The 10,441-nt window shown below is 66.9% G+C and overlaps 2 protein-coding genes across 3 annotated transcripts; one reads left to right on the top strand and one right to left on the bottom strand.

The window, feature by feature from the left end:
• Positions 1-6: 6 nt before the first annotated feature.
• Positions 7-4,022, top strand: ZNF513 (zinc finger protein 513). Of its 2 annotated transcripts, none has more exons than XM_041471303.1 (3): positions 7-225; positions 2,113-2,703; positions 2,897-4,022. In XM_041471303.1, exons 1-3 carry the CDS (start codon positions 15-17, stop codon positions 3,646-3,648), a joined length of 1,554 nt encoding a protein of 517 aa, XP_041327237.1. In that variant the 5' UTR covers positions 7-14; the 3' UTR covers positions 3,649-4,022. The 2 variants fall into 2 exon arrangements, with proteins under 2 accessions (XP_041327237.1, XP_041327236.1); XM_041471302.1 differs by having other exon boundaries at positions 2,110-2,703.
• Positions 4,023-4,125: 103 nt separating this feature from the next.
• On the bottom strand, positions 4,126-10,435 carry SNX17 (sorting nexin 17). Its single transcript, XM_041471307.1, has 15 exons — positions 10,227-10,435; positions 8,544-8,618; positions 8,266-8,383; positions 7,893-7,957; positions 7,704-7,814; positions 7,258-7,348; positions 6,993-7,080; positions 6,604-6,673; positions 6,396-6,488; positions 6,052-6,255; positions 5,615-5,737; positions 5,413-5,490; positions 5,158-5,232; positions 4,846-4,887; positions 4,126-4,757 (listed from the first exon to the last, which is right to left on the bottom strand). Exons 1-15 carry the CDS (start codon positions 10,287-10,289, stop codon positions 4,638-4,640), a joined length of 1,416 nt encoding a protein of 471 aa, XP_041327241.1. The 5' UTR covers positions 10,290-10,435; the 3' UTR covers positions 4,126-4,637.
• Between the last annotated feature and the right edge of the window lie 6 nt (positions 10,436-10,441).

Raw genomic sequence — 10,441 nt, 5'->3', positions numbered from 1 at the left:
CGGGGCCCGCCACGATGCCCCGGCGGAAGCAGAGCCACCCGCAGCCGGTGAAGGGTGAGTGCGCGGCGGGCCCGGGGGGCGGCGGCGGCCCGGCGGGGACCCGCGGCGCTCGGAGCGCTGCAGCGGACGCCGAAGATGGCACCGAGGAGACGGCAAGAGCGGCGGTGGTGTTGCCCGGGGACCTGCTGCTGGGCCGTGGCCCGGCCTCCGAGAAGGGACCGCCAGGTGCGTGCGGCCCCGCGGGGACGCCGCCCGTCTCCGGCAGCCCCGCCGGCGGCGACGCGGCCCGGCCGGGCCGTACCGGCCCCGCGCTCGGCGCATCCGGCAGGGCCCGCCCTGCCACGGGCCCGCCCGGCGCGGGCTCCGGCCGAGCTTCCTCCCACGGGGGAGGCCCGGCCCCCGACGGGGCCCCGGGGTGGGTTCTGCCCGCCCGGCATTGACCCCCGGTACCGATCCCCGAATGCTCCTTCCCGCGGGGGTCCCGGCCACGATGTGTTCCCGCGGTGGGCTTGGGGCCGCGCCCCGCAGCCGCCGCCGGGCTCATGCCGGAGCCAGCGCAGCGCTCAGCCCCGGGCTCCTGTTGCACCGCGCCGCTCGGCACCGCGGGCTGTACGGAGCGCGCTCAGCCCCGGCACCCCGGCCCGCCGCTGCGGGCAGCGCCTGTCCCGCCGGGGCTCCCGAGCTTGGGTCAGCCCCGGCCGAGGCAGCCGGAGGAGCGAGCGCTGCTCAGCGCCAGGGAGCTGCTCACCGGGACTGGCGGGAGGCACTCCCCGCCCCGGGCACTGAGCAACGTGGGAACGGAACGGCAGAGATGACGGCACGGACTGTCCGGCCCCGTGCCTGTCCCCTCGCTGTCCCCAGGGGCTGTGCCCTGCTCCTGCTCTGGCACTGAGGCTCAGCCCCAGCTGCCTGGCACATGGGGCTGCTCTGAGGGCTCTGCCTCCTCTGCCCTGCCCTGCCCTAGGAGCCTGCCAGGGGTTTGGGGACCAATTCTACCAGGGATACCTGTCCTCCCATTCAGCCCCAGCCCGGGAGCAGGACTAGGACCTCAGCCCACTGAAGAGACAGGCTGTGCCATGTGGGCACTGACAGGGCCCTTTAGGGGACAGTGCTCTGGGGATGCTGTGGCACTGCTGGCCTGAGGGGACAGGGGGTTCCTTGGTGTGGCTGGGGCTGAGCTGAGGAGAAAGAGGGTCCCTTAGCAGAGGGCTTGAGGCAGGGTCAAGAGTTCCCTGTAACAGGCAGGCCTTGGCAGGATGCCCTTTTCTGATGTCTGTGTTTCCAGCAGTGCTTGTGGAAGGGGCTGGAGGCTGGAAGGGCTGCCCCGTCCCACAGCACAGATCAGCCTCATCAGCTGGACACAGCCCGGGTGGCAAGGGGACAGCCCAGGGTGGTTCCCAGGATGGTGGGCAGCTGCTGAGTCTGACAGGCCCAGGATGCAGGTCAGGCACAGAGCGGGGCCAGCGGGCATGGCTCACAGCTCATGGCTCACAGCTCATGTGAGCTGCCCCTCCAGCCCCGAGCACCAGCCTGGGGGCACTTGAGGAGCAGAGGGGCTGCACAGTCTGTGCCCAGCTGAGAAGTTCCACTTGAGAGCCTGGCAGCCTTCCCCCTGCTGCCAGCGGACAGTGGCACTGCGTGGGGCAGGGGAATGTTTCCTGCAGGACAGAAGGGGCTGGTGTTGGAGCTCCCTGGTGCTGGCCATGCGAGTGCAACCAGCTGCCAACCCCGGGGCTGAGGCAGTGGCACAGTGAGAGGGGCACAGAGCAGCTTTATGGGCACCCCTTTCTCCAGCCTGGGCCGGACTGTACCCAGCACCTGGTACCCACCAGGCCCAGCAGCGCCAGTGGGTGATGGACCCACCCATCCTCTCATCCTTCCTGGTGCCAGGGTCTTGGCCAGCCACGCAGAAGTGTCAGGGTTTCCCGAGACACCCAGAACAGGCCCTCAGCAGGGCGCTGGGGCAGCTGTGGCTGTGGGGCTCCTCACTGCCATGCACGGAGCGGTGGGCTCCTGCTGGGTGCCACGGGGTGGGGCTGGGGGCGTAGGCAGAGGGGCAGTGCCCAGGCCTGCCAGGCTGACACCGCCCCATCCCCACGGTGTTCTCAGCAGACACACTGGTGGGGAAGATCGCTATTCCAGCGTACGCCCTGAGCGACGACGACTGCTCCTCTGGGTACCAGCAGCTGAGCGTGGAGAGTGACCCTGAGGAGGGGGGCGAGCCTGGCCCCGCCGCGCTGCCCTGCCGCCAGTGCGGGCTGCAGCTGGCTGCCAGCCTGGGCCAGAGCTGCCTGCAGTGCGCCGGCGCCGAGGGCGGCCGCAGCCAGCGCATCGTCTACTCCTGCCAGCTCTGCCCCTTCGCCTCCCACTACTCCAGCCACCTCAAGCGCCACATGAAGACACACAACGGGGAGAAGCCTTTCGCCTGCCCGCAGTGTGCCTACGCCTCTGCCCAGCTGGTAAACCTGACCCGGCACCTGCGCACGCACACCGGGGAGAAGCCGTACCGCTGCACGTGCTGCAGCTTCGCCTGCAGCAGCCTGGGCAACCTCAAACGCCACGAGCGGGTCCACAGCCAGGACAAGCCCTTCCAGTGTGCTGCCTGCGACTATCGCTGCAACCAGAGCCGCAACCTGAAGCGGCACATGCTCAGCCACCGCCTGCCTGAGGGCGAGGGGCCACACCGGCGGGACAAGGACCCAGGTAAAGGTGGGAGGGCGTGGGGATGTGTGGAGAGCTACTGCAGGGGCTTTGGGGGTGGCGCAGGGCACAGATCCTGCTGTTGATCCGAAGTCATGGTACTGCCAGGCTCACCGGGGCACTGTGGCTCATCACAGAGCCAGTCCTCACTGGCGCTGTGCCACCCAGCTCACAACCCCGTCTCTTTGTCCCGCAGAGCCACTGCTGCCAGAGCTGAGCCTGCACGTGGGCAGCGGCAGCGGCGCCTTCCTGCCCGGCTGCGCGCGGCTGCGGGGCGAGGAGGCAGCCGCGCTGCCCGAGCTGCTCTTCCCCTTCACGTGCCGCATGTGCGGGCTGGTGCTGGACGACGGCTTCGCGCAGGACGAGGGCCTGGCCGAGCAGGTCTGCGGGCGCTGCAGCCTGGCGGTGCTGGGCACCGAGCCGGGTGCCAGCCCCCGGAAGGGCACTGGGGACAAGGGCTTTGCCTGCAGCCTCTGCCCCTTCGTCACCCACTACCCCAACCACTTGGCGCGGCACATGAAGACGCACAGCGGGGAGAAGCCCTTCGCCTGCCCGCTCTGCCCTTACGCCTCTGCCCACCTGGACAACCTGAAGCGGCACCAGCGCGTGCACACAGGCGAGAAGCCCTACAAGTGCCAGCTCTGCGACTATGCCTGCGGCAACCTGGCCAACCTCAAGCGTCACGGGCGCATCCACTCAGGCGACAAGCCCTTCCAGTGCAGCCTCTGCAGCTACAGTTGCAACCAGAGCATGAACCTGAAGCGGCACATGCTGCGGCATACGGGCGAGAAGCCCTTCCAGTGCCGGGACTGCTCCTACACCACTGGTCACTGGGACAACTACAAGCGCCACCAGAAGATCCACGGCCACACAGCCGAGAGCTGGGTGAACCCGCGCAATGCCAAAGCCCTCCTGGCCCCCCCAGCCGTGGGCACGGCCCTGCCCTGAGACAGCACTTAGCCCGGCAGTGGGCCTGGGGTGCTGCGGTGCCTGCCCTCCCTGGGGGAGGGAGGACAGGCAGGCAACTCCACGGGGGCTTAGGGCTGCCTTACGCCAGGCCCAGAGGCACACTGGAGCCTCCAGCAGCCCCGTCCTGCCTGGGCAGGGTGAAGTCATGACCGGCGGCTCTGACCCCTGCCCGTGTGGCAGCACTGCCACGTCCCCAGCCACCCCACCTGCCTGTTTCTGCCTGCCGGAGCCTTCCTCTGCCGGGGTTTGGGGAAAAGGGGGGAGGGGGGAACAGGACTGGTTCCATGGCTGCTGCCGTGCTGGTCGGTGTAATTTATATTGTGTATAAAAGCATTAAACAGTCAGTTTTGTTATCTGCTCTTCACCATGGGGGCCTTGTTCTGCTACAGAGGAGGACAGCACAGGGCTGGCATGGAGAGGGGAGGGACAGCAGCCACCCCCCAACAGACAGCCTGGTACCAATCAGGATCCATTTTAATCATTGTTGCAGTGTAAACATCAGTTACTGTCCATTAATGCTCTGTCGGGCTGAGCAGCAGGAGATACGTGGTTACAAGCCTAGATTATGCTGGCGTCTATGAGCGGGTTAGAGGGGACTCTGCGCAGAGCCCCTGAGACAGCGTACTGCACTCTGTCTCGGAGCACAAACCTAAATGCTAATTTGGCATTATGGAGCCTGCCTGGCTCTGCCCCTAGGCTGGGCCAGGCCCTGCACTGCAGCTCCAGGGCTCTGCCCGGGCAAACTGTTCAGGTCAAACAAGCCCTCTCCCAGCTGGAGCCAGCAGCGGGAGGAGTTCAGCCGCCCCCGCCCCGAAGGCAATGGCGGGCTGGGGTGAGCTCCCAGCCCCGGGGAGCAGGGAAAGGTGGATGTAGCAGGTGAGAGGCACGTTGATTGCAACCTGGCTGCAGGTCGTACATTCCTCAGCGAAGGCCCTTGCTCAGGCCGGGGCTGTCCTGGGAAGGGGGCACTACAGATCCTCATCACCAATGCCCTCAAAGGCGTAATTGCCGTGGAAGTCGTTAGCACCCACGTCGTTTGCAGAGCTGGAGTGGCTGATCCCACGCAGGCTGACAGAAGTGAGCTTGCTCTGCGGAGAAGGGAGATGTTAGGGAGGACACCCCTAGTTCCCCTACCCACTTAGCCTGAGGTCTCTGGTGCACCCACACACAACTCACCGAGAGTTTGGCCATGGGCTCCCAGGAGGCATCGGGTGAGTCCTGTGAGAACAGCACAGTTGGGCAGCACAGGGTCACGGGACACAACACCCACCTCTCCTTCTACCTGCCCCACTCCATCCCATCCCTCAGGAGTCTGGCTCACTGAGTTGGTCCAGGACCACTTTCCCTTCCCACAGCCCTGCTGTCCTCTGGGCTTGCCCCAGCCCTGCCACGGGGACAGGGGCTCCTCTGGAGGCAGTGAGTTCTGGTACACAGCACGTCAGAGTCTGTGATTGCACGTGTCCCCCAGGGCTGCAGGGTCCCACTCACCAGCAGCGGGGGTGACTTCACAGCTTGCTGGCTGTCCGAGCGCCGCAGGGCCCCGTTCACCCGCCGCCGAAACATCTGCAGGGAGGAGCTCAGCTTAGCCACAGGGGCCCCAGCATCAGCTCTGGGCTTGTAACTGGCCCTGGGGATGCTGGCCCCATCCTGAGGAGAGCACTCAGGACCCAGTCCAGACCCTAGGAAGTCACAGGGCCAGGTTGGGATCCCACTCCAGAGCCATCATCCAGCCCCAACCCTCACCTTGCGGATGCTGCCTCCAGATTTTTTCACCATCAGCTCATCTACCATGGACTGCAAGCAGATGCTCAGCATGATGGCCTGCAAGGGAGAAGTGTCACGGGGCTCTATTCACCCCACAGCCTTGCCCTGCCCTATGCAGGGCCCAGCCCAGCCCAGCCCTGCCCCTCACAGCCACCACCAGCCCATCATGCAGCAGCTCTACCTGTGGGCTGGTGATGGTGACCCACTGTAGCCGGTCCTTGCTCATCAGGTACTCAAAAGCCAACTCCAGCTTCACCTCTGACTTCCCTGGGCTGCTCCCCGAAGGGCCATTGTTCATCGGCACCTGCAAGGACACACACCAAGGCTGGGAGCCTCCAGAGGGGAAGGAGCAGCTCCCCAGACAAGGGCAGCACCAAGCCAAGTGTGGGACACCTGCCCAGTGCCACCAGTCTTCTGCCACTGTCAGGTCCCCTCCAATGTCCTCACACCAATGATCCCCGGAGCCCCAAGGCATGATCCAGACCCTCTCCAGGCCTACTGGGCCAGAAGCTGGCGTCAGAGCCAGCACCTCTCCAGGAAGGGGTGCCAGCCCAGCCTGGCACAGCCGGGTCTCTCCAGCCCCCCCAGAGCCCTCCCCGCTCTCCAGGTGTCACTCACCGAGGACGTGACCCGCCAGCACCGCATGCGTGTGACCTTGAAGCTGCCCTCCTTGATCTGCTCGTTCGGCAGCCGCACCTGGAAGTTGAGCTCGTTGTTGCCGGCGCTGACGACGACGTGGCAGCCCTTCTCGGGGAAGTCGGTGACACAGGGGTCGAACTTGAGATAGCCGTAGTACTTGAGGGTCTGCGCCAGGCGGATGAACTGCAGGCAGGGCCAGGGGTGCTCAGCACTGCCGCCCGCCCGGGCCAGGAACGGGCCACCAACCCGGTACCACGCGTCACGTGGAGAGGGGCTGGTCAGAGCCAGAACTGCCCCAGCTGTGGCACTGTGCCCTGTCCTACCTCCTTCTTGGAGACCTTTTCTTGCAGGGACTTCAGCTGCCGGTGCTGTTCCTTGTTGACAAGGATCCATCCGTGTTCAATGTCTGACACCGTCTACAAGCAGCAGAGGTTGGTGAGCGCCTGGGACCGGAGCCCCCCAAGCCCCTGCACAGCTGTGGCCAAGGGTGCAGTGTCTGTCCTCACCTGGCTGTGCCACACCAGCCCTCACCTGTGCATACAGCAAGTTCAACCCCACACGATGCTCCATCACATCGTCGTCATAGGCCGAGTCCCAGTAGCTGGAAGGGAACACACGGGTTAGCCTGCTCCCCACCTCCTGACAGCAGTGAGGAGAAAATCACCCTCCTGTGGGCTGGCCAGCTCCCCCTAACCATCAGTCATCGTGCCCTGCTCCCCATCTAAACCGGCTGCCATGAGAAGGCAGAAATGAGCTGAGCACAGCAGGGCAGCCCATGCTCCAGTGTCATGGTCAGGGATTCTCGGGTGTGTTCCTGGGGGCCAAAGCATCTGTGAGCAGCAATGGCAGGAGGGCAGGGTCCCTCTGTGGAACAGGGAGCCCTGGGGAGCACCCCACTGCTGCCCCACAGCCCCGCTCACCTCTTGCGCAGGATGATCTGGAACTCGGGGTTGTGCAGGCTGGTGACCGACACGTAGGGCAGCTCAAACTCCTGCAGCTTCCGCACAACTGCGGGGAAACGCCGGCTCGGCAGCAGCTCTGGGCAGCAGGAGCCCCTAGGCCCCCAACACCAGGGTGCCCCGAGGAAAACAGCTGGGCCCCCCACCCAGGGTAGGGTCCAAGCACACAGCCCTCACTCCAGGCAAGGGGCAGAGCAGATGTCCCACCACAGTGGGCTCTACTCACAGGAGAAAGCTCCATCCTTGGTCTCTCTCACTAGAAAGAGGCTGAAGTAGCCAACCAGGTCATCTGGCAGATCCAGTTTGGAGGCCACAGCCTGGGAGGAAGAGCAGGATAGTCCCGATATAATCCCTACATGACCCAGCCCATGTGCATTCTGGGGCCTCCCAACAGAAGGAAGGCAGCACCCCTGCTGCCCTGTGGCCAGGCCTGGGCTCCCTGCAGCCAGGAAACAGCTAGGGGACCCCAAACATCAGTCTGGACCCAGACACACCCTGCAGCACACGCATTTCAGCTCCCAGCTTTCAGCCCCACCAAGCCAACCCTGCTCCAGGGTGGGCAGATGGCAGGGGAGGGCAGGGGGCTACCAGGCTGAGAGAGCCCCACACACGTGGGAAACCCCAGAAGGCAGCAGGAGGGGCTGGTCCCACCCAGCACGAGAGCTCTGGCACCTCCAAGACATCCTCGGTCTGGTCCGACGTAAGGATGGTGACCTTGACCTTCTGCCCGTTAGAGAGCAGCACTTCCAGCACCACCTCCTCTGTGGGGATCTGCTGCGTCTCCTGCAGACAGAAACCGGACTGGTACCCCAGCCCCTCAGCAGACTGGGGGCCCAGACCCGCCACAGCTGTGCCCCTCACCTGCTGGGCCTTGCGCAGGAAGCTGTTGAAGGTCTCGCTGCCGCCCAGCGTTGGGTCCTGCCGCACTGCAGGAAGGGCACGAGCAGTCAGGCGTCCCTCGGGAAGGGGCAGGAACCCACACCGGTGCCTGGCCCTTCTGCAGCCCCCCAGCTCGCCCTCAGACTGTGTGCTGGGCCAGCCAGGGACCCTCCTGCACAGCCCCACTCTGCCAGGGCAGGGCAGGGGCTGGGACAGGAGCTGGCACCCGGGGGAAAGCCCATCAAAGCAGTGCTCCACTGGGAGGTGCAAGATGCAGCCAGGGAATGAATGGAGCAGGGCAGGAGGAAGCCAAGGGCCGTGCCCTGCACAAGCGGGCCGGGCAGGCCCAGCTTACCAGCCTGCATGTACTTCTCCAGCTGCTCCCGGCGCTGCTCTACCTCTGCTGGGGTGAGCGTGAAGATCTTCTTTGGGGGAAAGGCTGGGACCACGTTGGCACCATACTCCTTCCTTAACTAGGACAGGAACAGAGCGCTGCAGGAGCCTCCCGAGAGACGGTGGCTGCCCTGATCCCCCATGCTTGCTGATCCCACGGACCCAGCAAGGGGAGCAGAGAGCTTCCAGCACGCCTCATGCACGTGGGAGCCCAGATGGAGTGCCCCGGTGTCCCCCTACCTGCTCGTGCAGGCCCAGGAGCTGGCTGTAGCGCACCCGGCAGTGCAGCACCCCGTTCACGTGGATGTTGTAGGCCTGCAGGGAGAGAGGCCGCTCAGAGCCAGCACCTGCCAGGTGCAGGAATCCCAGGACCTGCCCAGGATGCACCCAGGAAAAAGCAATATTCCTGAGGACCCTGCCAAGGGCAGGTGGTCAGAATGGTTCAGGGAGTACGAGCACATCCAAGAGTTGTGCCCGCTGACAGCAGGAAGGTCTATCCCTGTCTGCCCAGCCGTGGGGAGCACAGAGCCACGCCGCAGCCCCGCAGACACGCGTGTCCCCGTGCCACCAGACAAGGACAGCCCTCCCCACTCCCAGGGCTCCACAAGGAGCAGGTCCCTGGCCAAGCCCCCTCTGCTCTGGCTCAGCTCCTGCTGATCCACAGGCAGAGCAGAGCTGTGACTGCAGAACACACAGGGAACACCACGGTCCAGCTCCCAGCACCTCACCACAGGCAGAGTCCTTGCAAGGGACAGCACTGTTCTCTCAAGTCCTGCCACCCCCACAGCACAGTTTGGGAGGGTGAGAGGATGGGCATGAGCCTCCAGCCAGCCACGGCAGCCCAGCCCAGCCTCCCACGGGTGCTCCCGAGCGCTGGGACTGCCCAGGGCCCGGCAGAGGTCCCAGCCCAGCCAGGCTGGGGCTCACACCGGTACCTCCCCACCCCAAGGCACCAGTGCCTCAGGGCTGCTGCGGGGGAACCAGGAGGGACAGCGGTGGTGGCACAGGCAGCACCCACACCTGCCCAAATCAGGGCTCTCCATCAGGTCACAGCTCCTGCCCAGCCCCGGGCTGCCCAAGGGCTGTCCCCAAGGTCTCCCCCAGGCCTGAGGAGCCTCGGCAGCAGCGGAGGGCAAAGGGCAGGGGGGTCACAAGGACGAAATGCCTCGAGGGCTGCCTGCTCCTGTGGCCCTTGAGCAACTGCAGCTCCTGCGGATCGCCAGGTCTCTCCATCACCGCTCACCACCGCGACCGTGCCCCGCCTCGGGGTCCCGGGGGATCCCCCGGACACGGATTTCGGCACAGGGGGCAAGCGCGGGTCTCGAAGCCGAGGGCTGCCCACCCTTACCCCGAGAGCAGCGGTCCGGCCCCTCCGCCCAGCCTGGGGGCTCTGCCGGCCCCGGGAGCGGGGTCCGGGCACTCGAGAGCCGCCGCCACTCGGCGGCAGCGTCCCCCGGCTCCTCTCCGGAGCCGCTGACGGCGCAGGGACCAAAACAGGAAGCCGGGACAAACGGGCGGACGGGCGGGCCAGGATGAGCCGGAGCTGGGGATGAGACCGGACGGGGCCGCTGCGGGCTGCCCGCCCCCGCCCGCGGCGCCCGGGCAGGGCAGGGTCCGGAGAGCCCCGGGCTGCTCGGGCACCTCCCGCGCCCGATCCGGAGGCGCGGGGGCGGCGGGGCCCGATCCCTGCTCGGCCCTGGCACAGGGCGCCGGGGGGATGGCGGCGGGCCGGGACCTGCCCGCCTCGCCCGGCCCCGGTCCCGGTCCCGGTCCTGATCCCGACCCGCCACCGCGCCGGGGCTGCGGACCCGCACGGCCCCACCGGGGCCGCACCGCACCCGGGCCGAGGAGCCGCGCCACCCACTCGGCTCCGCGGGGCGGCTCCGTTCTGCGGGACAGCTCCGCTCCCTCGGCCCCGCTCACCACGTAGGCGGCGGCGCCGCCGTCCCCGGCGCGGGTCTCGGTCTCGGGAATGGAGAAGTGCATGGCCGGGCCGAGCGGCGCGCCCCCGCTACCCGCCTCCCGCCGCCGCCATCTCGGGCCAGCACTCCCCGCGATGGCGCGGCCGGCAGCACCGCCCGCCCCAGGGCCGTCCCGCTCCGCCCCGCCCGGGGCCGTCGCTCTTCGCCCGCCCCGCT

Source organism: Pyrgilauda ruficollis, unplaced genomic scaffold (genome assembly GCF_017590135.1).
Source record: "Pyrgilauda ruficollis isolate IOZ18807 unplaced genomic scaffold, ASM1759013v1 scaffold260, whole genome shotgun sequence".
In the NCBI taxonomy this organism is placed as follows: Eukaryota; Metazoa; Chordata; class Aves; order Passeriformes; family Passeridae; genus Pyrgilauda; species Pyrgilauda ruficollis.
This window is presented reverse-complemented; position numbering and strand designations above follow the sequence as displayed.

Excerpts from the sequence above, each read along its gene's own strand:
- SNX17 (XM_041471307.1), bottom strand. The coding sequence starts at position 10,289 with ATGCACTTCTCCATTCCCGAGACCGAGACCCGCGCCGGGGACGGCGGC. Across the intron at positions 7,349-7,703 it reads AGACCGAGGATGTCTTGGAG|GCTGTGGCCTCCAAACTGGA; the intron begins GTGCCAGAGCTC and ends TCTTCCTCCCAG. Across the intron at positions 7,081-7,257 it reads CAAGGATGGAGCTTTCTCCT|TTGTGCGGAAGCTGCAGGAG; the intron begins GTGAGTAGAGCC and ends GTTTCCCCGCAG.
- ZNF513 (XM_041471302.1), top strand. The coding sequence starts at position 15 with ATGCCCCGGCGGAAGCAGAGCCACCCGCAGCCGGTGAAGGGTGAGTGC. Across the intron at positions 226-2,109 it reads CTCCGAGAAGGGACCGCCAG|CAGACACACTGGTGGGGAAG; the intron begins GTGCGTGCGGCC and ends CGGTGTTCTCAG. Across the intron at positions 2,704-2,896 it reads CCGGCGGGACAAGGACCCAG|AGCCACTGCTGCCAGAGCTG; the intron begins GTAAAGGTGGGA and ends TTTGTCCCGCAG.